At 43.6% G+C, this 26,474-nt stretch overlaps 1 protein-coding gene across 1 annotated transcript in view; it reads right to left on the bottom strand.

Annotated features, from left to right (window-relative positions):
• CD99L2 (CD99 molecule like 2) overlaps positions 1 to 26,474 on the bottom strand; it is a 63,595-nt gene continuing 37,121 nt past the window's right edge. Inside the window, exons 3-11 of the mRNA XM_072981350.2 lie at positions 26,193 to 26,231; positions 23,889 to 23,978; positions 22,064 to 22,144; positions 19,867 to 19,962; positions 15,449 to 15,508; positions 10,870 to 10,914; positions 9,236 to 9,355; positions 7,396 to 7,461; positions 1 to 5,719 (exon numbers count right to left, since the gene is read on the bottom strand). Coding sequence (XP_072837451.2) covers positions 5,652 to 5,719; positions 7,396 to 7,461; positions 9,236 to 9,355; positions 10,870 to 10,914; positions 15,449 to 15,508; positions 19,867 to 19,962; positions 22,064 to 22,144; positions 23,889 to 23,978; positions 26,193 to 26,231 — 665 coding nt within the window. The 3' untranslated portion in view covers positions 1 to 5,651. The remainder of the gene's footprint in view (positions 5,720 to 7,395; positions 7,462 to 9,235; positions 9,356 to 10,869; positions 10,915 to 15,448; positions 15,509 to 19,866; positions 19,963 to 22,063; positions 22,145 to 23,888; positions 23,979 to 26,192; positions 26,232 to 26,474) is intronic.

Below are 26,474 nucleotides of genomic sequence, written 5' to 3'. Positions count from 1 at the left end.
TTGTTGTACAAGTCAGCCTCTCTTTTATTGTTTTCCAGTTTGTAGTTCAGCAATCAAGGGCAGATACCCTCCCCCATAATTCTTATATGCACTTCAGCAAAATGAGTCTGCCTTTGATAGCATAATGGTCAGATTTCATCTAGGACAAATCATCTCTATATTACCCAAAGATATGTATGTACTGCTTAAATAAAAGCTTGGTGTCTTTTGGACACGATCCATCTACTCTTTTACTCTGCTTTCAGGGTTTTCCTGCATTATCCACCCCCCCCCCCACGGATTGTTTTGCTTTAGCTTTATTTTGTTTGTAAAGTCATGCACCTCTTTCAGATAAACACCAGTTCATACAACAGCAAATAATCCATCAACAAAGCTTGCAACAGTTACTGCTGGATGTTCTGGCTCAAAATGTTTTGCTGAGAAAGATGGAAGTTAACAAAGAGGGAATGGAGTAAACCAAGAGGGATAAATCAAGTGCTTTGATCCCCAGCAATATTCTTGTAACTTTACAGAATTCAGAGAGATGCTTTCTCAAATCAGTTTTCTTCTCTTTGCTTGCAAGTGTGTCTGCGGTGTATAAATGCAGGGCACAAAATGGGTCTTATATACATCTTTGGCCTGATGGAAGACTTTAATGCATGCTATTTGACCTATTCTGGAACATCTCGCTGAACTTATTTACACTGCTTTTCTAGTGCACAGATATTTTCAGTTATGAATATGTGTGTGTGTTTTGAAAAAAGCAGAGTAGAAAAACAAATGGATCTCCTTGAGGTATTGTACTACACAGTTGGCACCACTACAAAGAAATTGGGAGAAGCCAAAGAGATGGTTGGTTTTATGTACAGACAGCAGAAAGGTCTCACTGGGGAGAGGTCATAATTTGGTGCTTGTTTTTTCAAATGCTTTCCCTGCAGAAGACCCCCAGCTTCAATCTTGGGCATCTCTGCTATCAAGTGATTGGAAAAGTATATCACATCTCTGCTTTCCTGAGAACTTTGTTGCAGATCCATTCCTAGTTAGGGTCAACAGCAACACAACTCAATTAACTGCACTTCTCTCGCCTTTTGTACATCAGCAATGTGTAATGCAACTTCTGATGTCCATGGACCCATCAGACCTCATTCACTTCGCCAACTGTAACCAATGCAATTAGTCCAGAAACATCTGGAAGGCTAACCCACCCCACCCCAATCCATATGTTTGTGTAGGGAGAATGAAGCAGGACATCTGGCTCAATATTCTTCTAGGGCGGCTTGCTGGTAACTTGCTCCTTTCAACCCTTCTCTTTTTGGCCAGAGGTAAAAGATTTGGGATTCACAAGAATGTTTCTGGATTTATTTCTTTGCTACTAGTCAGCATAGATTTCTGCCTCCCTGTTGTGTGCCATAAGCAATAACTAAGGAGTTGTTCGCTCCTAAATGGCAGTGCTGAAAAAGACAGAAATGGGGTTTTTTGTGTGTGTGGAAGGCATTTTGAGCTCATCTCTGTCATTGGCCACCAGTTCCTGTGCTGAGCATACACTAAGGAGCAACCAGATGCTTAACTTTTAAAACGGTTTGCCTGCCTCAGCTCTGGTTGACGGGGTCTCGTAAGTTCTATTAAAACACAAAACAAGTATTATAAGCTTGGAATTACAACTCCTGGGTGGGGAGGCAGGTAAATTAAGAGGTCACTGTTGGGGGGGGGGGCTTTAGTTGCTGCTGTAGCACAAAGAACGAGAGAAGACAGCTGCTACTTGTAGACTTTCAAATGGAGAGTGAATTTAGTACATGTATCTATAACATCTGGTGGATATTCTAGATAGTATATATGCTCTCCATCAGGATATGTATAAAATTTATTTCTAAAGACCTCAATAATAATGTGTTGGATGGTAAATTGTACTGCTGTCGAATTCTTTTTTGCTCCCATTTTGTTGTGCATTTTTATAGTATATTCTACCTAAAATTTACATTAAGGCATAACCATTTACCAAATTCATATAAAAAGGCTTTTGAGGAAGGAAGTATCCTAAAGGTTAAATCTATGTTCACATCTTGAAAATCTGGTGTTTTTCTTAATGAAACTGCTGTTTTTGTTTGTTTCCCAAAAATCTGCAGTTCATACACATTTTAAATATTGTTAAGTGATTAGTGGGTCATTTTTAAACACTGAGAAGCACCGTATTTCAAGAGTCCGATCAGTGGCAGAACAGTGCAGTAAATAGAAATACAACAAAATTGACAACTTACATCTACAGAAACATTTCCCATCATTGGCAAATAGAAATAAGGAATTATATTTACTTCATCTATCTGAGAAAATGACTCCTAGTCCAAGTACTAGTGTCATAGCAACACTTATTATTATTATCTCCCCTCTATCTATCTAAAGATGCACTACTTTATGCTACTCTAATCTTTGATGTACTTGACTTTAAAAAAAAATTTAAAAAAAAGATATGCTACAGTAGTTCAAAATATGTCATTATGTAAATTCAGCTGTGGTAGCGGGGGACTTAATTGTGCTCTGCAAAATTTGCAAACCACAACCTTCCTAAAAACCTATTCTGCAATATCTAAGGGCAACCGCCAATGTGGAAATCATGCAGGTAACTTCCATGGCTGTGGTTCCACCAGGCTGCTTACCCAGGTAGGTTGTCCCATTTTGGCAAATATCCCTCTCCCCAGATGTCAAGAGTCCCACAATGCAGAACTAATTTTTAGTGGCTTCCCTTCTGGTAGCTATAAAGCGCACTGCAACAAGCAAGAAAGCTATGGTTCTTTAACTATTTCCCCTCCTGTTTTTAATCTCATAGAAGCCCACAGTAAAACAAAAACTTTGGACAAAGAAAAGAGTACTGTGGCATTATCACGAGAGCTCAATACATTCAAAATATATCTATTTCTTTAAAACTACTATAAGGCTTTTGAAACACAACTTACAAAATAAAATTTAAAAAAACAGCAGAATGAATTTCCACAGCCGTTATCCAACATCTAGACTACAGTTTTATCACCGTTACATAGAAGCAAATGCCACTGAAATCAGAAGGATTTGCCCCAAACAAGCATATAAAAGGTCAAGAATCTCAGGAATAAAATGTCTCATCCTAATTACACCTCTGCCTCCTAATCTAGCATTATTAAATCACAGATGTCCTGGGTTAAGGAATTCATCTTGACACTTCTATGTGGCTCAAAAGCGTCTGCCCAGCAAGCTGGAAACTGTTTTTGCCTAAACGCAGATCCCTACTCGATGAGGACAGAGGTAGACTTTTCACTCTTTGCTGTCGCTTCCTCCACACTTTCTGCAGAGTGTGCTTGCAGGCAGGGTATACATGGGAGCAGGAACTTTTAGGTTTGTGCCGGCATGTAGAATCTCCCTGCAAACAGAAATGTCTCCCCTCTAACGTCACCTTTCTGCATAGAGGAAGCAACAAGGGAGAAGGATGAGTCTTAAGGGCTTCCTAGAAGCACGGCGATTCTATCTATGCAACAAAATGCTTGAATAGGCTTAGCTCTCCCTTGTTATAGGACCAGGGTACTAATGTTTCCAGATTCCTGTACAAATATCAATAAATAAAGACTCAAGATTAGTTGGTAAAGAGACAGAATCTGGAAAGGTACACAGAGGTTCCTTTTTCACTCCTTCATAATACATACTATGGATAGGCCAGGTTTATATTTAAACTTTAAAAAAAAACAACCCCCCCCCCAAAAAAAAAACTATATATCCCTTCAGATGGCTCAAAAATATCATAGCTTATTCACAAGGTGCAACAGTGGGGCACCTTAATACAGTGGTGAAACATAGGGCCATTAACCACATACTCTAAAAATAATATGGGGCAGATTTTGATCTCAAATTACTCCAGGGCTCAGCAACACTTTGTAAGGAACAAGACGTTAAGATACCTCTCGTTTAGAAGGAAAAAGAAAACAAGAAGAAAGCTCAAGCAGGCGCACTGGGAAAAGGATCTCTTGTCTTGAGATGCAGAACGGCCCTTGCTGGAAGACTGAACTAGCTCTGATGCAGCAGCTCGGTAGACGACTCCCACTGAAAAACTACCTGCAGGACTTAGTCAAGTGGAATGGCAGGGGGTCTGGATAGACGCCCCACCCCACCCCGAACTGGCAATATTTTAAAAAGTAAGTAACTAGGTTTTATGTAATAAGATAGTTCGCAGTCACCCTGATCCTGTTGCTAGATCACATGCATGCTGGATCTGTTTCTTCCAGCTCCTACATTGTCGAGGATGGAATTTATTTATTTATTTGATTTATATCCCGCCCATCTGGTAAATTTATAACAGAATTTGATAAAATTTCAAGATGTCCAAGTGCCGCTCAACTAAAGAGTAGGGACAGAACTCATGTCAAGAGGCACATAAAATCCATGTTGTTCTCCCCACTCCCACCCCCCCCGGCCTTTCCATGCTAACGTGGTACAATCTACAAGTCATTTTATCTCACAATATTCCCAGCTATGCATGGCGAATCTGCAGGATGACATAAAACATGGACCAAGAACACCAGCAATTCTGTTTTAGCAGGGTGGGGTAAATTGAAGAAACCTTCCACTACTGGGAGGCTGTTAATCTCTGTCCTATAAGCACCCATCTCTAACTTGGGGGAAAGACTGGGGGGGGGGAGAATGTAGACCCTTCCAACTTCACCACAGCATTGCATAAGGTCCCTGGAATGCAAACTCTCACAGAGGCCAGTGCAGTATATTGCATTGAGTTGGGCTTCCAGTCCCTGGAATTCAAACATAGCATATAAAGCTGGGGGGAAAGAGAACACAATCTAGAATCTATGCTCACAAAGTCTATGAAACTATACAGGGGTGGGGAAAAAAGCTTTCTTTCATTTTGTTTCCTGTGGCCGGCACGAGAGCCATCATGGTTTAGGGGTAGAGGCTTGTTTCTGAACTCCTGAAAAAAATCCCTGGATTTTTAATAGGAAACACTGCATACACAACGACTACCTGCATAGGGTTCTGGTAGCAAAAAAACTAGGTTGTTTATAGCTATAGTGAAGCCCAGTTGGACAAGGCAATGGTACTAGCTGTTTGCTGTCAAACAAAGACTAATTACCCCACAGGCACTTACTTGTATTATTATTTCGAGGTGTCGTTACACAAACTCCACCCTGCAGCTCCCTTGTAACTTTCACCGTCGTCAGCGGAAGCTGCCACTGATGGATGTCAACAGCCAAAATTCGGCTAAAAGTTATTTTACAAAGGTTTTTTTTTTTAAAAAAATGGTTTGCTTTGGATTGTTAATTTACAGGCACTTCATTTGTTCTCACACCTGTACTCACTACGTCAGCTGCTTTTCCCCCCATTGTTCATGAAAACCTATCTCTACTATGAAACACCACTTTGAAAGCACCCTTGTACTCGGTATTCAATCTGACAAAACTCCTACATGACCATGTCAATGTAAACCTACAACTCTTCACGCACAAAAATAAAAACCGGAAGAAACATTTCAATCAGCCTACAGCCTATCACGATAAGAAGCCTGTCCTAGTCAGAAGAACGCACATTTAAATAGCTTTGGAACCAAATCAAATGTTTGTAAAAAGCTAAATTACAAGCATGTGAGAAGCATGTGTGTTTTGTGTTTGCCGTTGCCTGATTCTTGTCCGGCTCAAGCCTAGGATTCACACCTTTGCATTTTCTTGCGGCGGAGGTGGTTCTGTTGACTGTGGTTCTAGGACAGAATATTTAACTAAGGGGGGAAAAAAGAGAAAAAAAGGTAAAAGGTGAGTCCACACCATAGTAAACCTGAACATACAAGAAATCATTCTCTGAAGTACTTATGATTTCATGTCTACATTCTTCAGCTGAAATGCGGTATTGAGAAGACAGCATTTTCCACTTTTTTAAAAAAAGGTTTTGCCTCCACAAACTTCCACCTGGTTGAATTGCCTGCAGTCCTGCACACTTGCCAAATTTGTGGGCTGTTTCGAGTAAGAATCCGGTTAAGGACTGCGCAAGAGTAAAGTTGCTCAGGACCTAGCACTAAACATGTAGAAGTGCACTTTAAACTAAACATTTTGCAGGACACGATCTGTTTTCATGAAGTCATAATAACATTAGTAAAATCATATAGCCAATACAGTAGTGCATGTAGTGCCAATGAGCTGGGCAGCACAGAATAAAAGTTTGTATGTGGTTAAAAGCAAATGTTGCTCAATCATAATTTACAAATAAATTGGGCCAGATCGATGCGACAACCTGTGTTCTTCAGTAGCCTATTTAAAATAAAACTAGTGAAACACTGTTCTATTAGAAATCTAAGCAGTGCCCCAAACACCAAGCCTGAATTGTAAACCTTGAATATATGGTGCACTTTTTGAAACTTTTTAACAATACTGGTGGATCCCAGTATTTATTTATTTATTTATTTATTTATTCATTCACTCTATTTATATCCCGCCCATCTGGTATATTTTACCATTATTGTAGCATGTACTTTTAAAATAAGTCCTAACCTCTTTTCTTGTGCAGTCCTTCATTTTGTTGTTTCTTACCAATAAGGACATTAGGTAAAGGTAAAGATTCCCCTTGACAAATTGTCCAGTCGTGTCCAACTCTAGGGGGTGGAGCTCATCCCTGTTTCCAAGCCGTAGAGCCAGGGTTTGTCCGTAGACAGTTTTCCATGGTCACGTGGCCAGCATGACTAGACAGGAACGCTGTGACCTTCCCACCGAGGTGGTACCTATTTATCTACTCGCATTTTTACATGCTTTCGAATGGCTAGGTTGGCAGGAGCTGGGACAACCAACGGGAGCTCCCTCCGTTGCATGGATTCGATCTTATGACTGCTGGTGTTCTGACCTTGCAGCACAGAGGCTTCTGTGATTTAACCCACAGCGCCACCATGTCCCTTCTCTAAGGACATTACCTTGCAATAAAAATACCTTTCAAATATAGCAGGGAAGATACCAGACATTTAAATTAACATCCTGATTAGGTGAACTCATTTCCAGAAATAAGTACACTGTTCGGATCTAATGCCTAGTTCCATTTCATGTCATGAACATTTCTGAATCATCTCTCACATATTTCCTATACGCTTGCTGTATTTTGATGCTGCTGTCTGAGCTATTTAAATTTTTTTATGGCTTAATTACTGAAGTTGCACCAGCTAAGCAGCCAGCTGTGAACCTGGACTGTTTGGATGCCATCCCTTTCTCACTAGGACCACCACCTTCAGAAGATGTTTAGATGACACTTGGAACATCTTCGCACCAGATAGAGTGCAACTTAATTTAGCCAGAAGCCACCTTAACAGTCTTGTTGGGTGGAGTTGTCAGCAAACTAGTGTGTTGTCAGCCCAAGGTTGTCAACAAGGATTATCCCAGAGTGAAGTAGCTTTGCCATTCCAGAAATTAAAGATACCTTGTGGTTCCTCAGTCACCACAGCTTCCATGTTCTCTCCCTTCACGTACTCTGCATTCAGGCCCTCTGAAAACAGTGAAGAGGAGGCAATGTTGTCACCCAAACCACCAAGACGGGCAAACATTACATGCCAGCATTTTTTAAAAAATTTTTTGTAAGAAGCAGTGTTATAGCAACCAGGACTGTCCATTCAAATACAGCAAGGATGATGCCAAAAAGGGTGTGATCCTGAAACATGTATAGACATATTTTTCCACAATCTGTGGCTGAACTTAAAGAGTGGATTAAGAAACAGGAACTTTTGCCCCTTAAATTTTTATGCCTGCACTGAGACTGAATATGGACTATTCCTATTCCGAACTCCAATACTCAAGCTGTTAACCCCACTACCTTCTCAGTGATGGAATGGGATCCATATTTACTTACTTGACACAACAGATCAGAGATACAGGGCTGTTTTTCAAGTACATCTTTTGGGGAAATCCAAGATAAGACTATTATTCCCGGACAATGTTTCAGCAGTCTCTCCCCAGAAGAAACCAAGAATCAAAAGAATGTATTTGCGAAGGTTTTCATGGCCGGGATCTTATGGTTGTTGTGGGTTTTTCGGGCTCTTTGACCGTGTTCTGAAGGTTGTTCTCCCTAACATTTCGCCAGTCTCTGTGGCCAGCATCTTCAGAGGACAGGAGTAGCACCAGAGTGCAGAGTGCTACTCCTGTCCTCTGAAGATACCGGCCACAGAGACTGGCGAAACGTTAGGAAGAACAACCTTCAGAACACAGCCAAAGACTCCGGAAAACCCACAAGAACAAAAGAAAATTAAATGCCAAAGGAGACAGTATTAATACCAATTAAATGTGCAATAAGCATTTTCATGGGGCAACTATCAAAAAACAAATTCAGAGAATACAGTAACTCCCTTCTGTAAAGAACTTAACATTCTTAAGACCACTGCAGTAAAAAAGAAAAAAAAAGGGGATAAAACAATTTAAACAGGAATTATGCAGTTCACCCTATACGGATTGAAAATTTTTCAACCGGTTTCTATACTGCAGCCCACATTTGTCGACTTAGCTATCTAGTTCTGCACAAGTGACTTCAATATGTATTCATAACAGTCAAGACCACAATACGCTACACAGACTGGGCTATAGAATAACACAAGGTATTGAGCAGGCCAAGCTTTTGGCTCTCAGCAAGGGTGCCCTTCGCCCACTGTTGCTCTGTGCTATGGAATCCTCATGGAAACGTGGTCTTTTCCGGCAAATGAGCCATGCCGGCCACTTGTCGTGGACAGCTGTGTTCCATTCAGCTGCCAGTCCTTTAGTAACTGGACCTACGCAAGGAAGCCTCTACATGCCCGTAGCTGTGACTGTTTTTTGCATATGAGAGCTGCAGGAGCTCCTCCAGTTGATCTGCAAGGAGAGAAAATTTACACGAAAAGCACTCTTGCTTTTACTTCAACAGGAATCGGTCATACGTGGGATGTCTTCCATACAGGTTCTCAAAAGCTCACTGCTTTGGCATCCCCTTCTCTATTTTTTTTCCTCACCTTCTCTATTTTTTTCTTTTACTAGTTAGCCTTTACTGCTATTCAGCAGCTGAAGCTTCCAGCGGAAATAGACTGGACATCTTGATTCCACTCCAAAATTCAGTTTAGAATTACGCTGCTGTTAAGTTGACAATGAGTTTAATAAATTAAAATTCTATTTGAATTCTAAATCAGGATTAAGGAAATTTCCCAGCTACAATGGAGAGATTCCGGCATGTTGACAGTAGTGGTGAAGGTCAGAGATGGCTAAACGGAGAACACAGTCCAGGAGACAACACAGAAACCTACGCTGTATGCTGAAGCAGAACTTCTTTTGCTGGTAGGAGATGTAGCTGCTCACAGCACCAATCAATGCCATGGCCAGGCCGCTGACAATACCAGCAATTGTACCGGTCTCTACCAGGGCGCCTGCAAAAAGAAAAAGAAAAAGAAAAGGTTGGAGAAACATGCTAACAATGCAGCCCACCCAGAAAGAAGACATTCAATGCAGGTCCACACGAACCTCTTTGTTCCTGCCGTATCAGCTTGTTGTTCTTAGGTTGGCTTGTTTCCTACCCGCCGTTGGAAACTCCCTCCCGTGTACAGTGATTCGAAGAGACTTGTTTCCGACTTAATGCAAAATGGTCAACCTGTCACTTGTGCTCCTGCAGGTTTTCAGACTCTGTTATCAAGGTGGTTTGGTGGGCAACCGCAATTGACAACTTCCCCATTCTGGTAAAACAGCACTAACTTCTGCTTAATTCCCCCAAACAAGGACTGCAAACCAAACTGAAGCCTGCAGTCATGGTTTGGAGTACAAACCATTCTGCCCTTTCACGTTTAACTATCGCATAACGAAGGAAGTAACGCTGAATGAGAGTCTGCATGGGAGCGAGGAGGCCATGAGTACAAGGACTGTGGAAGTTATGGGATACCTCTAAATCCCCAAGAGGCATATTATTTCTCCCACAATCCTGGTGCTCATGCTCTCCTTCCTTTCTGATGGCCTCCCTTTGGCAAGGAAATTAGTACATTTCCCACAGAGATAAGGCTCTCTCTGATTGTTTCTCCGGGACTGGGGAGCTCCCTCCTTCCAGATCATGTGTTGGCCTTCCATTTCCGACTACACTGTGCACTCATCTTTTTTGATAAGATGAATGATAACATTGAAAACTCCACATGAAGGAGGTTAACAACCTATGTCACTATGCCCTACTGGCGTTGTTTTGAAGAATATTAAGTTAGGCTTATTCTCAGAAAAGCCTGGATAGCAACATTTAAAACTACCCAACCATCACAATGATTTGGCAGCTCTTAATTATTTCCAAAGCAAAGCCATACAATTTTACTGACTGTGCCTCTGTTTCTAACTCCCACTGGAGTGAAAAAAGCATGCTGGGGCACTCCTGCAAATGTGGAGGTAATTTGCGTATTCTCGAAGGCACACAGAATATATTTTGTGTTTCATAGTTGTCGTCTGGTTGGTTCTCATCAGAAGCAAATCTAGTGGTGCTTCCAGAGTGGAGTGGAAAGATCAGCCAACAGAGTGGTCGCTGCCCAGAGAATGACCCCAATCAATGCCTCCACAATCTTCACAAATGTGTGGTTCATGGTAATCTTCATAAGGTAGAGAAGGAATGTTTTGCCCGTATTATTACATAATTGTTTGTGGTGCAAGGAGAAAGAAAAAAAAATTAAATCCAAGCTGCAAGTTTAGTTGGGAGGCTCACATATCTACTCAAGTGTAAGGCACAGCTGCAAAACGTAAAACACTCTGGATGTATCAAAACGACATCCCGCGAGCTGCCGCTAGTCCGGCCGAGAGATGGAGCGATGGGCGTTGTTCAAAATTTGAAGGGCAACAGGTATCTCAACCTCCTGCAAGCGAGGGAAGGCGAGCCAATTCAAAGAGAAAATGCAGTTCCCGGGATGAGGGAACTTACCATCATTATAGTTGCTATCGCCACCGCCACTGACCCCACCGCCTCCTGGAAATGAAAAGAGTTGCAATGCACATGAATCTGTTGCTTTCTCACATACAATACTTACAGCTGCTCTGAAAACTGGCTCAGGATTTTTATATCAATTTTACAAATAGGGCTGGAGGGCGGAGGCTTGTAAGCAAGGGCATTCTTATACCATTTTAATCAGTGTACTGAACAGTGATAGAAACACAAAGCAGGGAAGACTGGAAGCAAACTTAGTAATACAGCAGTAAGACCAGCTATAAGTGTGTCTCCAAAAAAAAAGTTGCTGCATGGGACAAAAGATCATTTTTCATTCCATTTCATTACAACTCCAGCATGCATTTTTTTCCCCACAAGTCCAAAGCAATGGCTAATTAAGATTGCTCCTGATTGGGGCTCCAACACCGCTGCCCCTCCTCCCATGTCTTAAAAAACTACAAAGCAAATTATTCAAAATAGGCACGCGGATCGGCTCAGTTCGCATAGTTTTTCCAGGAGATCACTTTCCTTGGCTCAATTTCAGTTTTCAACTTTCATTTATTAGCAGGTACACTCCTGCTTGTGCTCCTTGAGCCTAATTGGTTCCTTCAGCCACGTATCCTCTGCTGCCACAAACTCTTCAGGCTTGGCCTTCCAGTTCAAAGCTCTGCTCACCTGCCAAATGCAAAGGGGTTTCAGCTTCGCACAACAGACAGGGGGTGCTTGGCTGCTCTGTCCACGCAGCAGCTGCCAAGGCACTTTTCTTGGGGCTATTTAGCAATCCAGAGCTTTCCCTCTTTGGGATCGTTCTTGAAATGGTTTTCATGGAAAAACATGTGAAAAAGTGGCACAACAGAAAGGTCTGCAAAGAGAAGGCTAAATCCCTGCCCGGTGCAGCTTTTTCCAGTAAGCGACACATGGATTTTTGCAGCCCTGGCATCGGGCATGTCCTGCATCTGCCACGATCAAAATCATGCTATCAATACACTGTTGATCTACACCTTAGAGTTAAAGCAAGAAGAAATTGGGCAGGGGGGATTGTGACTGCTAACCGCCACATGGCTCGCTCTTTCTCTCTCCCTTTCTCCCCACGAAAGCCTCCAAAAAACATAGGATGTTGAAGAAATCCTGGGGCCATTTTAATTATCTTTTAATACGTTGACGAAGAAAGTTGAAGAGAAGGGTCGAAGCACTGCATCTGCAGCTTTGCATATACGCACACACATGCCACACGCATTAGCTCCCTCTCTCCGCTAGCCCTTGTATTAATTAACCAGCTGCTGCCTCAGTAGCACTGCATTGAGCAATAAATGAGATTGATTATAAATTTAGCGCTGTGCGCAGTCAAGATGTGGGTGCGGTTTGCAGAGACTGGAGGCTTTGTCTGCAAATTTCTGCACTCTGCAGCATAAGCAGCAGTTTTTCCTCCTCTCTCCTCCTCCCTGCGTCCTCCCCCCTTTTGCTGGGGTGGTTTCAAAGAAAGACTCCTTTCTGACATGCTGATGGGGGAATCACTTGATATAGTCAAAGCAATGATAAACATCAGCAATGGTTTACGCATAACTTAAGGAATACCTACTATTTTCTTCTCTAAAATTGTTTTATCTAGGTCAGTGAGTCATCAATTGCATGAAATTAGGTGGAACTAAATTGCTAAAGGCACCTTGAAGCCCAAAGTACCAGCCATAGAAGAGGGCACCTACTGCCCCTCTGTATGACTAAACGCCAGCCAGGCTGCCTTTTTGCAACAGGACCTGCTGGGGAGAGGGGCCATTCCCATCCCTTGCAGCAGAGATACACTGCAGGGCTGATGTGGCCATAAAATAATCTGCCCTTTCTCTGCCCAAATGGCCAGCTTCCAAGCAGAAGGCGCAAGTAGACCTGATGCATTCTGATGCAATTCAGGCAATGAGGTCTGCCTTTTAACCCTCTATAGAATCCTGAGGTCCATCAAACAAAGAAAGGCAGGTGCACAATGACATCAAGGAGCGGGTGGAAAACCAATAGCTTAACATGTCCCAGGCCCATATCCTGAGATAGCATTTCATCATCCTTTCTCTGGACTTTGATAAACCCAATTGCTTCAGCACAGAATAGAACAGAACAAGCATTATTGTTTAAAACCATAGGTCACCACAGTATCAACACCAACACAAAACTGCTGTATATCTATACATTTGCTGTAGATCTATAAATCTATGCATAAATAGATGGCAGCATCATTGTCTCGGCTAGATGCTACAGCAAACTTAACAGAACCTGTAACCCTCTAGCTTAATCATGTCTGTAGAGGATGTGGGAAAACCCATCCTTGATGTAGGGAGAATCTCTGCTGTCTTCCCAACGCAGAACGGTGCAAGAGGAAGTCCTGTTGTTATCTTCACTCACTGATCTGAAAACAAAAGTGGGATTCCCCCATCCCACTGTGATTCTCCCTTTGCCTTCATTCCTCTTTATGAATCAGAGACAACCCAGGGGAAATGATTCCAGGTCCTGCAGGGATCAGGAGAAGCTTTGTAAGACCTAGAACTGGCTTTGGTGGAACCACCTCCTGATTGAACCCCCTAGATCCTTCCATCTATACGGCAGTCTCCCTGTTGGGAGAAGCTGCCAGTGTGGACAGGGCTGGGATCTCTAGAGGTCACACCCCCCCTGCAGACCCCTGCCCAATTACAGCACCCCTCACGTGACATGCTTTGTGCAGTTTTGCATAGCCAAAATACATTTGAGGTTCCCTGGGCAGCCATCAAAGGAGGAGAGGAGCACTGGTGAATACAAACTTCTCCATGTCAAAGCCATGAGGATTCAAGGTTCTTGGTAATAGCAGTTGGTTCCACAGACAGCATTGGCTTCACATTCTACACCCGGCTGAGCCAAAGTCAGGGTCAACATGGAAAGAAAACGCTATGAAAAGATGAGACCCAGCTACCCTAAAGGGAATCCCTCTTCCCTCCAAACCCTACATGCACCCATCTGTTATGATGTCCATTAGCAGCCATGTTGGAGAGATGAAAGCTATGCACGCAAGATCTCTTCAGTGATGTTCCTGTAATGCCATTTCGGTTCAGAGTGCTGGAGGAACCATGAGGGGTTTGGTATTAAAGCCACAAGTGTATGTGTGTGTGTGTTTTAATTTTTAAAAAAAGCAACAACTTTGAGGTGGGCATTATTTGCAGAGGAGAAAAGGCTGGTAAGTTAACGGACACCGGGAAACCCGCCTTGGAAATACACAAGTGACATGACAAAGGCATTCTTCTCGCATGCTGATCTCCCTCATATTCGCACGCTTTCCCCAGTCACACCGCTATCATGCCCGCACTATTCACACATGTAGCTGAACAGCACTTTGACAAGGTGAACCTCTCCTTACTAAGAGCCGTCAATCAGTCCCGTTAGAAAAGTCAAAGCATCTGGAACATGAAAACTTCCATGGTTCTAATCAGCTAAGATCAGAAATACACAGGAATTCATGTCCCATCAAGTTCTGGAAGTCTGAATTTGGGTTCAAATTTTATATCTAATTTTTAAGGAGAGGAGGAACTGCAGCTTAGAAAACAGAGCACATAAGGCCACAGGCTCAGCACTGAGATTCCGACAGACCTGGGAAGAGATTCCCACCCAAAGCCCTGGAGTCTGGCCACTCCCAATTTTACCAGAGCAGTGAATCTGTTGTTGAGTTTTAGTCTAGATTTCACAGGTGCTAACCAAGATGCTGATTCTATTTTGGAATCGGAGTTCAGCACCTTGGAGATTTCCTGTAAAATTCCAACTAAAATCTGGAGCACCTCCATGACATCAGCCTCCAACTTACCCTGCAATCCTCTGTGAAGTGCCTTCACAAATTAGTCAAACCCAACACAAATCCTAAAAAAATAGATTCAGAGAGATCTCCAGCAGCATATCACTGCACACCCCTTTCCCATTTTGGGTGGAGTTCACTGGTTCGTTGTTTCTTTGGAGCACAAAAGTAGAGAGAGGGTCGGTCTCTCCCAGAGAGCTGAGAATGAAGGCAGATATTCTGAAATGCGTTTGAAATTATCTCCTCTCTCGCACACTCCGATCCCCCCAAAACAAGCTCTTCACGTGTATGCCCAAGCCATTTTCGTTAAGCTTTTGAATGTATAGTACCTATGTATACATTGGCAAGCTAGCTAAATGAAGAAGTGTTCTTGGAAATATGGCATCATGCAACAGCTGCTGAGGAACCAGAACAGATGTGCTTATGGGCTTCCAAGAGGCTATGATCCTATATATACAGAATTACCTGGAAGTAGCTGCCACTGAACACAGTGGTACTACTATTCAGTAAACATGGATAACATCGCATTGCAAATTGGTTGAATTTCTGTCCCAAAGATCTTCTTACTCACCAACTGACAGCAATGGAATCTTAAAAAACATACTAAATTTCTTGGGTTGAGAGGCAAAGGGGAGAGGATGCATGAAGAGGCTGCCGTTCCTAACCCTTAGCTAAACTATGGTTTAACGTTGCATAGGAACGAAACGCCATTTTGTTTAGGATGATGTCAAAACACAACGGAAGTCTTCCAGCTATGCAATAAGAGAAAAACCATACCTTTTTTCTTATCTGGCTGATATTGATCTAGGATGTCCTCCAGGTCAGAATCTGACAGATCTGAAAGTTAAAAACACGTTTCATTTGGGTTTGTTAACAGAAGCCTTCTGTCAAGCAATCTATCCAGAAAACCTCTTAGTCAGTTTGACTGGGAAAAGAGTAAAGCCCTAGTCAAACATTACGCCCCATTAAAAGCATCACGCCTGAATCCATGCAGGGCTAAATGGGCAGTCGGGACAGGAGCAAACACCCGACCCAGAAGTCAGCAAGATCTGATTACGTGAGTAACAAAAAGATCTGCAGAGGATCTAGCAATCACCCTAAGCGGATCCCATTTTCAGCGGCCCAACACCAGGAACCCTGATAAGGCCCAGGAGCCCTGTAAGCATCTACAGCTGAATAGGTTTACAGTCTCAACATCCTTTCAGGGAGGACCTGTGAACCTCCTGCTGTCTTCAGGGTGGAGGGTGGGGATGTTGGGGCAGGGCTTCCATGCACACCATAGATTCTCACAGAATGGGCTATTGTTGCTTGATTTACATGGGGGAGGACACCGGCCTGGAGACGGCCATCAGGGCAGAATATTGTTGGGTGAAGCAGAAAGGCTGTTGGCAGGAGTCGGGTCCTATCAACCACATTAAGCCTGTGCTGTGATCCTCTGTCCTGTCTCCATGTTTGGTCCAATTCAAGGTGTTGGTTTTAACCAACGAACAGCCTTAGACAGGAGCAGCTGAAGGACCACATCTACTCTTGTATAGAGATGATCAGAAGAGAGTGAGAGATGTGCCATCAAGTTTACAGCTGATTTACAGAAACTCCAAGAAGGGTTTTTATAAAGCAGGCGAGATATTTTAAGGAGTGCTTTCCCTCCCGTACTGAATGGGGTTTTGAGCCCAAGGCTTCTACTCCATCACTCTGTCCACTACTGGCTACCACTATGACCAGTATACCTTCTCAAATCAACCACCACAGCTATGTTCGAATTTGCTCATTGCAAGAATGCAAGAACTCTTCCAACTCATGGATTGGTTTCAGTTTCAAAGACATTCCAAAGAGCTGTGTTCCAGCAGTTGAGCAGGCAGGGAGAGGAAAGGATGACACAATAAGATACCTGCGTATTTTGGCTTAAAGCTCTTAACTCTGACCCAGAGAAGTGTTTCAGTCTTACAGAATTTGGGGAAAACCCATTGTGGGAAAGCCTCAAATGAGTTGGGGGGGGTGGAGCCTTGTAGGCAAGGAAGGGCATGAGGCTTGTCTGGGAACCCAAGAGAGCTTTTGACTCCTCGGTCCCAAGGTCTGATGTTCCTCCAGCCCTCCCTCCAGACATTCACAGTACACAGCGCACTCCTTGACCTGTGAGGTGGAAGCAGGATAACTGGCTATACAAAAAACATTTTCAGAAATGGAAACCTCTGCTTTATATGTGTGCTGGGGGTGGCGGTGGAGGAAGACCTTCTGTTCATGGGACACTTCTGAGTGTGAACCAGCTGCAGGTCCAACATTTGTAAGGACTGACATGCAAAACTTACAAACTTTGCAAATGGGAAACACACACACACACACACACACCCGCTGTAGCCTGAAATGGTACACAGGGGTTGACCGTCTCGTTCTGCTCAACTCTTTTAGACCAGACCAAAGGATCCTGCACCCTGGTATGTGGTAACCAAGTAGCCCTTGGTTCATCCTTGGCTATTAATAGACTGCTGACTACGGTGGCTGGGGATGATAGACACTGGAGTCCAAAAAAACTCTTCACCCTCAGTTTAAGCCATGAGAGAAACCTAGCGTTTGAGAAAGTAAATAGATACCCCCATGCTTTGGCAGTGGCCAATTAGAGAAATCAAGCATTTGATCATGCAAGAAAGACATGGTGCAGTTTTATTTCTGCTTGTCATTCAAGGCCAGGCACTTTCGATCTAGTTCCCCAAAGGCCCCACATCATTCTGCAGGGGGAGAGAAGCAAGCAAGGAATGTGTAGGGAGTGTAGGGAGAAGCAGAAGAGGACGGGAGCTCCTGCGTCACTCCTAGGTGTGACAATTGCAAGGAGAGCAGCTGGAAGCGTGTTCTTGACCCCAGCGAGTTCTCTACTTTTAGTCCTCCGGATATGCTGGACTTCAGCTTCCAAAAAAGCCCCCAGCCAAGATTGCCCAATAGTCAGGAATTCTGGGAGTTAAAAGTCCAGAAAACTTGCAAGGCCTAAAGTTGTACAACAAAGGTGCTATCCACCTATGACATCATTCCATGCGGCATCAGGGGCCAACAAGGGAGGAGGAAGAGATGGAACAGAAAAAGGAGGGCTGTACTAACATCAAGGTGCAAAACCTGCTTCCTGTCCCCAGTGGATGGCAAGTGATTCGCCCCTTACCATCACGCCAATGGTCGGCACAATAGGGCTGTTCCACAGAAAATGGAGCAAATGTGCATTTTGCTGTCCCAGAGGGCCAGAGAATGGATTCCTCTGGGAAGTGGGTGTGTTTTTAAACAGAAACTGGATGGCCATCAAAATAAGTACAGTAGTCTAAAATGAGTAAATAAAATAGTCCAACCCCAATAAATCCTGCCCCAGTGCAGGAAATCCACTATGGCAGGATTTATTGGGATTGGACGGACGGACTGATCCATTGATTTTAGGACAATTATAACCTGACCTCTATCATGAAATTTCAGGGCAGCACAAGAATATAAACCCCTTCAGGGTTGCTTCTGATTCTATGAATCTCTGTGACCTAAATGGAAGCAGTCCTTGGAAGCAAACTGCCAGGAAGTGTTCAGTGTCACAATGAAACCAGGGTTCACTGGGTCAAATGCCTAGGATTTTCTGACTAACATGGCCTGCCACCTAGTCTTCAAGCTTTCCTGTTCTCTCTGAACTTAGCTGCAAACCCCCATGAACAGTATACTGGCTCAAGCAATGTCTAGTGTACGCCAAAGATATGGAGGGCAGTTTGGTCTTGAATGGGCAATTAAAAGTCATTACATTTACAAAAGACCTGATCCTTATTTGTTGATCAAGTTGTCTGCCCTTCTAGAGTCTTCTCAGAAAGGGCATGGGGGCTGGCATGATACACCGTTCCAAATGTAACACTACACCCCTGGAAATGCTGGTGGGAATAAGGAGGCAAGAGACCAATGAATATATACTAGATTCTTTTCTTGAGACCTATACAACAGTACCATTTTGTCTGGTTTCAATGACAGCTTTAGCAGATTTTCAAGATATCCTAAAGTTAATAAGCACTAGGGCAAATGGCCATCATGCAAAGATCTGTTACTGACGGGCTTGTTGGAGTCGTATCCAGTACTACAGATCCTGCACTGAGCAAGGAGTTGACTAGATGACCCCCAATAGTCCCTTCCAACTCCACGATTTTACAACCAAAGTCACAGAAAAGGGAGAAAAATCCAAGGAAAAGAGGAAAGACAAGGCTGATTAATAGGGACAAATTAGTAGAGGTATTCAGCAAATAGAACAATCCAATGCACTTTGCTGACGGAGGGGTTTTAAATGCTTAGAAGGAAAGAATGGCAGAAGACAAAGGTTTGTAATGGGGGGGGGGAGAGGGGAATTATCAGCTGGGAGCCAATCCAAGACTCCTTACCAGGTTTTCCACCTCTTCCACCTCTATCTTTCAAGCCTGGAACAGGATTCTTTATTCATTAACTGACCATAGAAAACAGCAATTGATTTAGTTTTTACAATACGATAAAAGCAAATGAAACATTTAAAAAAAAAAAAGTGCACAAGTTGGAAGCAGTAACATCAGGACCTTAGCAATGCACCTGTTTATTCCCCTAGCTTGAATCCTGAGATGGAGAACTGCAGCCTTTAACCATCATCCTTAAGAAATTTACCTTGGATGACCAAGTTTAACCCAGGGTCAAGCAGAACAATCAGAACAACAGGTGTCTCAGCATGAGATGCCAGCGTTGTAATTTCCCCTGCTTCCACTTTCCCCATCTGATGCAGCTAAAAAGCATCCGTGCAAAACCAAAGAGGGAGGGCCACAGAATTGCAGCAGCGCAGAAAAAATTTAGCAAAAATAAAAAGAACGAAGCCTGGGGGGGTGGGGGGGTCAGGAGAACAGGCCAAGGAGGACTGAGCCTACTATGAAACACCACTCGATGGTTGCGGGTGAGGGACAAGAATGAACAAATGCAAAAGGGAGCACAGCTAACTGACTGGAAGACAGAAGAGGAGTCCCCCTACGCTGCAACACTTTGCTGCAGTTTTGCAGCAACAGTTGGTCACCCCTGAAAAATAGCTCCTCTTCCAGCTACCTCTGAGACAAGAGAGATCCCTCTGTCGGCTACCTGGGTTCAACTGTCACAGGGCTGCTTTTCTCGCGATGGCACGAAAAGGAGAGGGAGACACAGACATTGAAACAGGCTGAACAGAAACCGATTTCTCAACCTACCTCGACCGCCAGGGTTTACGTTCGGCCTTCCACCACCTTGCCCATCATTCTGGTCATCCAGAGCATCCGATAAGTCGAAATCCATTGGGTCTTTGGCTACAAAACAGGACCGCAATTACCTCTGGACTCTATTCTACCAAAACGCCTTCTTCTTTCCCCTGCGAAGCTTTTGTCCTTCACGTTACACACACGTGTGTGTACACAGAAGGAGATGAGGAATAGCTAAGACTTCTCTATATTTTCTCACCATATTTTGCAAACCACATCGAATTCATTCAGCCGTATCTTGACCTACGGGCAGCAGAGAGAAGCCTCACCGTTTTTGCACAGATGTTGCATGACACAATGTGCGAACTGCCAGGGAAACACTGTGCTTGCCCGTTGAGTAACTAGAATAGCGCAACACAGGAAAGACAAATACCCACCTCCTCTCATTCAATGGGCTGAGGGCTTTACAATCCTCTGGACATTTGAACATGTGGGCTACAGAGATGTTCACACAGATATCCACCTGAACATTTGGTTACCATTTACTGAACTTTATGCACAGATTTTTCTTTTTTGTGCTGCATTTCCATTTTGCTTTTTGTTTTTTTCCTATTGAGTTTGTTTCAGAGGGGGGGGGTTCCTTCTCTTTCCCCCCTTCTAGTTGTGATTTTTCCACATTTATTCTTATTGAACAAGATTTATTCTTATTAACCAGACAGAGAAAAGAATAAAGAGCAAAAAGAAAATAATAAATACAAGAAAAACATACTTATCATAGAGAGAAGGATGGCGAAAAGAATATTTCTCCCTTTTATACCGAATGTAATACGGTGTAAGTATTACATTCGGTATACTAGACTAGAAAAACTTTGATCTCCTCTCTCTTAGGTAGGACTACAAGCACAACAGGTTAGGTTCAAATTTAGAAATGCTAAAAGAACACCCGCTGGAATCAACGAGAATCAACTTTGCTGGGGCTACTTTCAGTTCCACCAGGCAAAACCCTGTTGCATAACTTTCTGCAAGCATGATCCAGGTCCCAAGACTCTCTGGGCCCCCTTTTCGCCCCAAAGAGAAAGAAGCCTTTGGGGGACTCAAGTTATAAGGGGTGGGGGAGGCCTTTAACAGCTAAAGGATTAGGACTGCCGGGAGGAATGTTCTACTACTATAAAAAGCTCCCCTCGTTTGCATTTCTCTATGTGTGTGTGTGTGAGAGAGAGAGAGAGAGAAAGAGAGAGAAATCAGAAACTTTCTATGTTTTTCAATTAAATGTTAGGGTGTACCTCTTCAGTACATCTTTGTGCATATGTGCATTCTATGAAGTCAAGTTGGAACCGACTCAGAGCGACCCTTAATAGGGCTTTCAGGGTGAGATATTTAAGAAGTGCTTCTTCCAGTTCCACTCCTCCAGTGGGTTTCCTTGGCCAAGTGGGGATTTGAACCCTGTTCTTCCGAGCCCTAGTCTATCCACTACACCACATGGGGAATCCTTCCATACATCTACGTCTGTCTAGATGCCTAAATGTTGCTCCAGCCCAGTTCAATTACATCCACTCTTATACACATAATTCAAATACATTTTCTTGACAGTTCCCTCATTAAGAGATCAAACAAAATGATTGGGGCAGGCAAAAAGCAGAAATTTGCTGGACGTGTCCAAAGATCCCTGACCTCTATGGCAACCTGAAAGTAGAACTTCAAAAAAAATGTAAAGGTGTCTTTCTTAGAAGTACCACCAGAATCCAGATCAACTGGAGACACAATCTGTCAAAAGGTCTAGTGAAACATCACTAAACTGAGGAACACCTTGTTCACGAACCTATGACGACTATACCTCTCCGGTCTTAAAACATGGAGAGGAAATCGAAGGCTAGGACTCTGATAAAACTGGAGGGAAGGACCAAAAAACAACCACCACCACCACCCCATGCACTTCCACACCACAACGGTCTCACTTGAAGATCAACTGGGAAGAGTAACAGAATGATAGCTGGTCCCTTTTTGTCTATAGGCAGAAACAACCTTGCCTTGGATGTCTCCATGAACCATAAACAAAGATGGCAAAAGTTGGATTTTGGATACTAGTAAAAGCCTTAAAGTAACATCTAGATAGGTTTCGTGGAGAGCAGTAACTTTACCTGGCAGTAAAAGTCCCTTGATATATTATTCACAACCTCTTGGGATCTCATATAAAGACTTGAGTATTTACCTGGGATCTTTTTGGGAGGTGGCTTCGGTGTCTTGGGCTGCTTGGTGGTGGTAGTATGCTGTACATTCCAGTGGCCATCATCTGAAAACAGGAGAATGCAAAGAAGTTTTACTTGTAAACCCAAAGACAGAGTTTATACACAAAAAGTATATACGTGCCATTCAGACATCTGGTTATCTGGGTGACACAGATCAGTGCTAATTCCACTTTAACTGTCATGAATCTTATTTTAAAGAATTCTGAAATGTGTAGGCTTGTGAAGTAAAGAGAATTCTCTGTTTAAAAGCTTCAATGCAAATTATAAACACCGGAGTTCCTTTGAACTGTGCCACTGCAGTTGAACTTGTATCAACCTGATATAACTCTGTAGCCCAGACATGCCTCCAGTGAGCATCAAATCAGACAGTGAATTCGAGTGATATATATAGGTGAGCCTGTTGTGAATCAGCCCTAAGTGAAACTGGACATTCATATAGATCAGAATCACACAAAACTATAATAACGGGAGCTTAACTCTGATTTGGTATGGTAGGAGTGAGTTGACAAACCACAGCTTGCCATCCTTCTGACACTCAGAAGCAGGGTTCTTATGCGTGAAGTCCGCAACCCATTGACAATATCATTTTAATTGATAGCTGTGAATCACCCAAGGGGTGTTGGCATGAGGGGCCAGCAGGCGGCTATAGATAAGCACGTTAAATTAGGGAAAAAATGAATAAGTAAATGTCTGAACTAACAAACCAGAATTTTGCCTGTTGCTCCATGGAAAAAGGATCGACCGTAAGAACTGCCATGGAAAACTGGAGAAAACAAAACTGCCAGACAATTGTTCTAATTTAGAGTGAGGGCAAGCCATGGTCTGGCATGGCCTCAGAGCTAAGGCGATGCTTAGGTACAGTCAGCTGGCCATTTTACAGGGGATGGTCTTGAAACACAGAAGAATCAGAGAAACGCTGCCATGCCTACATCAGGCAACACCTGGAAGGTTTCCAGGGTTCCCTTCTGCTGGTGCCCATTTTTACTCTCTTCCTTGTAACACAAAAGACTCCTGAGAGCAGCCAGCTTGATTTCTGCACGGCCCTCGGGCTGCACAAGCGGCCAGCTCAGCTACTAGATGCCTCGTCTCGCCCTTTGAGTTTACCGTCACAGAGGGAACCTAATTATTTAGTGCAATGGAGGAATAATCCTTAAACAAATTAAACCAACCAAGTATTTTGGGATTATTCCCCTGCTGCTCAACACAACTAGCCTTCTTCTTGTGAGGCAAAGCCTGAAGGGGAAGACTAGGCATTACAGCACAGGCCCTCTTTTTCAAGCTTTGTGTTGTGGGATGGGGGTAGAAACCCACTGTCGTGTGTGAGGTGTGGAGACAAAACCCACAGTGTATGACAGCAGACATTAGGTCAACAAACAAGGCCTCCCTCTCAGCTTGTGTTCTATCAGTAACACAACGGGACTGTGCCATTTCCTTGCTCAGAAACAAAATGATTTTCTTGGTTACCTCCTCCTTTTTAGCATTTTAGCTTTAATATTCTACCTTTTAATAGCTTAGAACTCTGTCTTTAGCCGGACCTGTTTTTAGGCGTACCTGACTTTAATCACGCTGCCCTCTGTCCTGAGTCCCAGTTCTGGCAGAAAGCAAGGACACATAGGAATTCAACAAACAGAAAGAGAGGCAGGCAAACAAACAGGCAAGGGAGCAACAACATGTGTCATTGTGCCCCACGGCCCTTCATCTCAAGAAGGTTTTTTGGAAGGCTGTGTTGGAACCTGGGAAATTCCGGGTGCTTTTCTTGCAAAACGTCACCAGAAACCCATTGCTCACCTTGTTTCCTTGTGTAAGGTCCCACAGTTCCCTTAGCGGGTTTTGTTGTCCTCTCTGGCGGGGTATCAAAATCCAGCAGGTCAATGTCTTCTGTCCAGCATATAAATAAACAAACACATATGGGACAAAGTGTGTTGATCTGCGGAAAGGCTTTGTTCTTGCTTTGATTTCTTTTGTTTGCATCTGGCATTCCCTTCTTTCCTCCGAGGAACCTGATGCATCCGTACATGGGCTTATCTCATTTTATCTACACAACCACCCTATGAGGAAGGCTTGGAACAGGGTACCGAAAAGAGAGATTCTGAAAACTAGCCAGGGACCATTAAACACCAGAGCGTCTGTCTCCTCATATGTGTTCTGCATGGTGTCTTTCTCAATGGATAATATGGCGAGCATCTTTATAAACAATGGGTTATTTTTAAAGGGTTTGTTTTTCACTCCTGTCCTCACAGACCAATTTTGTGCAATATCCAGAATTTGACAATCCAGAATGCAGACCACTTTTTTTTCTTGTTAAGGCTAGAATCCTGTTGGCTTGTGTGATCCTGTAAGATCAACTGCACAAGCTTTTGAGTGTTGTTTCCACGGCTGTTCATCACAGGCCCTGGTCACCGCTTGGTCATGCCATCACACTTGTGTGACCGACAACATGGAAAAGGGGAGGCGAGGGGGGGGGAACTGCCTGGGTGCATGTAGCAATAACTCAACAGGAATCTGGTTAGAGCAGTGGCTCCCAACTTTGGGTCATCCAGGTGTTCCTGGACTGCAGTTCCCAGAAGCCTTTTCACCACCAGCTGTGCTGCCCAGGGTTTCTGGGAATTGCAGTCCGGGAACCCCTGGTTGATCCACAGTTGGGAACCACTGCCTTAGGGTATGGATCTACTGCAGTGGAATTTATGCTGCCTAGGAGCTTGCAGGCTTCAGGACCACAAGATCCAGCAACGGAAGCCAAGTGTAAAAGAGAGGCTGAGGACAAAACCATCAACTATAAAATGCCAGTGCAAAAGGTCCACTGGGCCTCTTGAGTTTATACTGGGATAAGCGGTACAAATTTACCAAGACCTTATGGTGGGATTCCATGAGACTCACTGGGTGGGTCAAGAGTCCTTTATTGCTGCTATGATTAAGCCAGTAGGTGTCAGAATGCCTCACTCGCTCATCCTCCAGGGCTACTAGATTCTCACCTTATCTTCTATCTCGTTCAGAGGCTGCCTGCATTCTAAGGAGCAGAGAGGCTGAGCTTCTATCAATGGCACGGTCTCCTACACTTAAAAGAGACTCTGAGTGTGTGCATGGATGAGCAGGCTGCCTTTCTTCAACTGCTACTCGTCCATACTGATCCCCCAACCCAACCTAGAGGTCCTCTTGATATAAGGAAGGTAGGCTGGCTGTGGGTGGAACACTATGGTAGTACTGGCAAACCTGGGAGAGACTTCCAGCTCCATTTTCTTATGCAGAACCTTCATTCTGCCCTAAATTCTAAGCATGAGCCTCCCATATTGTACCTAGCAGTATGACGTTGTTTTGGTCTTACCTATGTTTAATTAACTTCTCTAATTTCCTAACCCATATATATATATATGAGTTAGGAAATCAGAGAAGCTAATTAAACATTGGTGAGAATGGTGATATTTCCATCAGAGATTTCCACCCATCCATATATTTCCTAACCCATAAGGTAAAGGTTCCCTTTGACATTTTAAGTCCAGTCGTGTCCGACTCTAGGGGGCGGTGCTCATCCTGCTTTTCAGGCCACAGAGCCAGCGTTTCGTCCAAAGACAGTTTTCCATTGTCACGTGGCCAGCGTGACTAGGGAACGACGTTTTACCTTCCCACCGAGATGATACCTATTTATCTACTTGCATTTACATGCTTTCGAACTGCTAGGTTGGCGAGGAGCTGGGACAAAGCGACGGGAGGTCACTCTGTTGCGTGGATTTGATCTTACGATTGTGGCCTTCTGACCCTGCAGCACGGGCTCCTGCGGTTTAGCCCACAGATCCACCACATCCCTCTTCCTAACCCATATGGGATATGAAATATATATAACCCATATATATAATGGCCAGAGTGCAACGGAATCTGCACACTGCGTTAAATGCAATGGCATAACTTGGAGCTACAGGCCTGTGAACAGACACCCAAGCTGCCATTCTAGACTTCCAAAGCTTTAGTACTAAACCACGTATATCACAAAGAAGCTTCTTCTCCTGCAGAAAATAGCACAGATGGCATGAAACACAAGAGAGCAAACCAGTTCCTGCCTGCCAGTCTTTTATCTAAAACAGCTGACAAACATCTTACCTGTTCCCCCAGAAGGAATTTTAGGTGGCTTGTGAGTAGCTGTGATAAGACAAAAGGAGAAAAGAAAATTAAGATGAAAATACATTTATTGAATCTTGCACATAAGCCTAGCCAAGTTTACTCGGAAGCAAGTGCCAGCAAGTTCTACAGATCTTACTCTCAAGTAAGTGTGCACAGCACTGCTGCCATCAAACTACTGCAGTAATTTCCAAAGGAGGAACTGTTTCCGTCTTTTGTAACCAGTTCTGGAGCTTCAGGTGAGCTTGGGGGAACCACATTCCA

This window comes from Pogona vitticeps, chromosome 11, assembly GCF_051106095.1.
Source record: "Pogona vitticeps strain Pit_001003342236 chromosome 11, PviZW2.1, whole genome shotgun sequence".
Taxonomy (NCBI): Eukaryota; Metazoa; Chordata; class Lepidosauria; order Squamata; family Agamidae; genus Pogona; species Pogona vitticeps.
The sequence above is the reverse complement of the archived record's forward strand: the minus strand, read 5'-3'. Positions and strand labels throughout refer to the sequence as shown.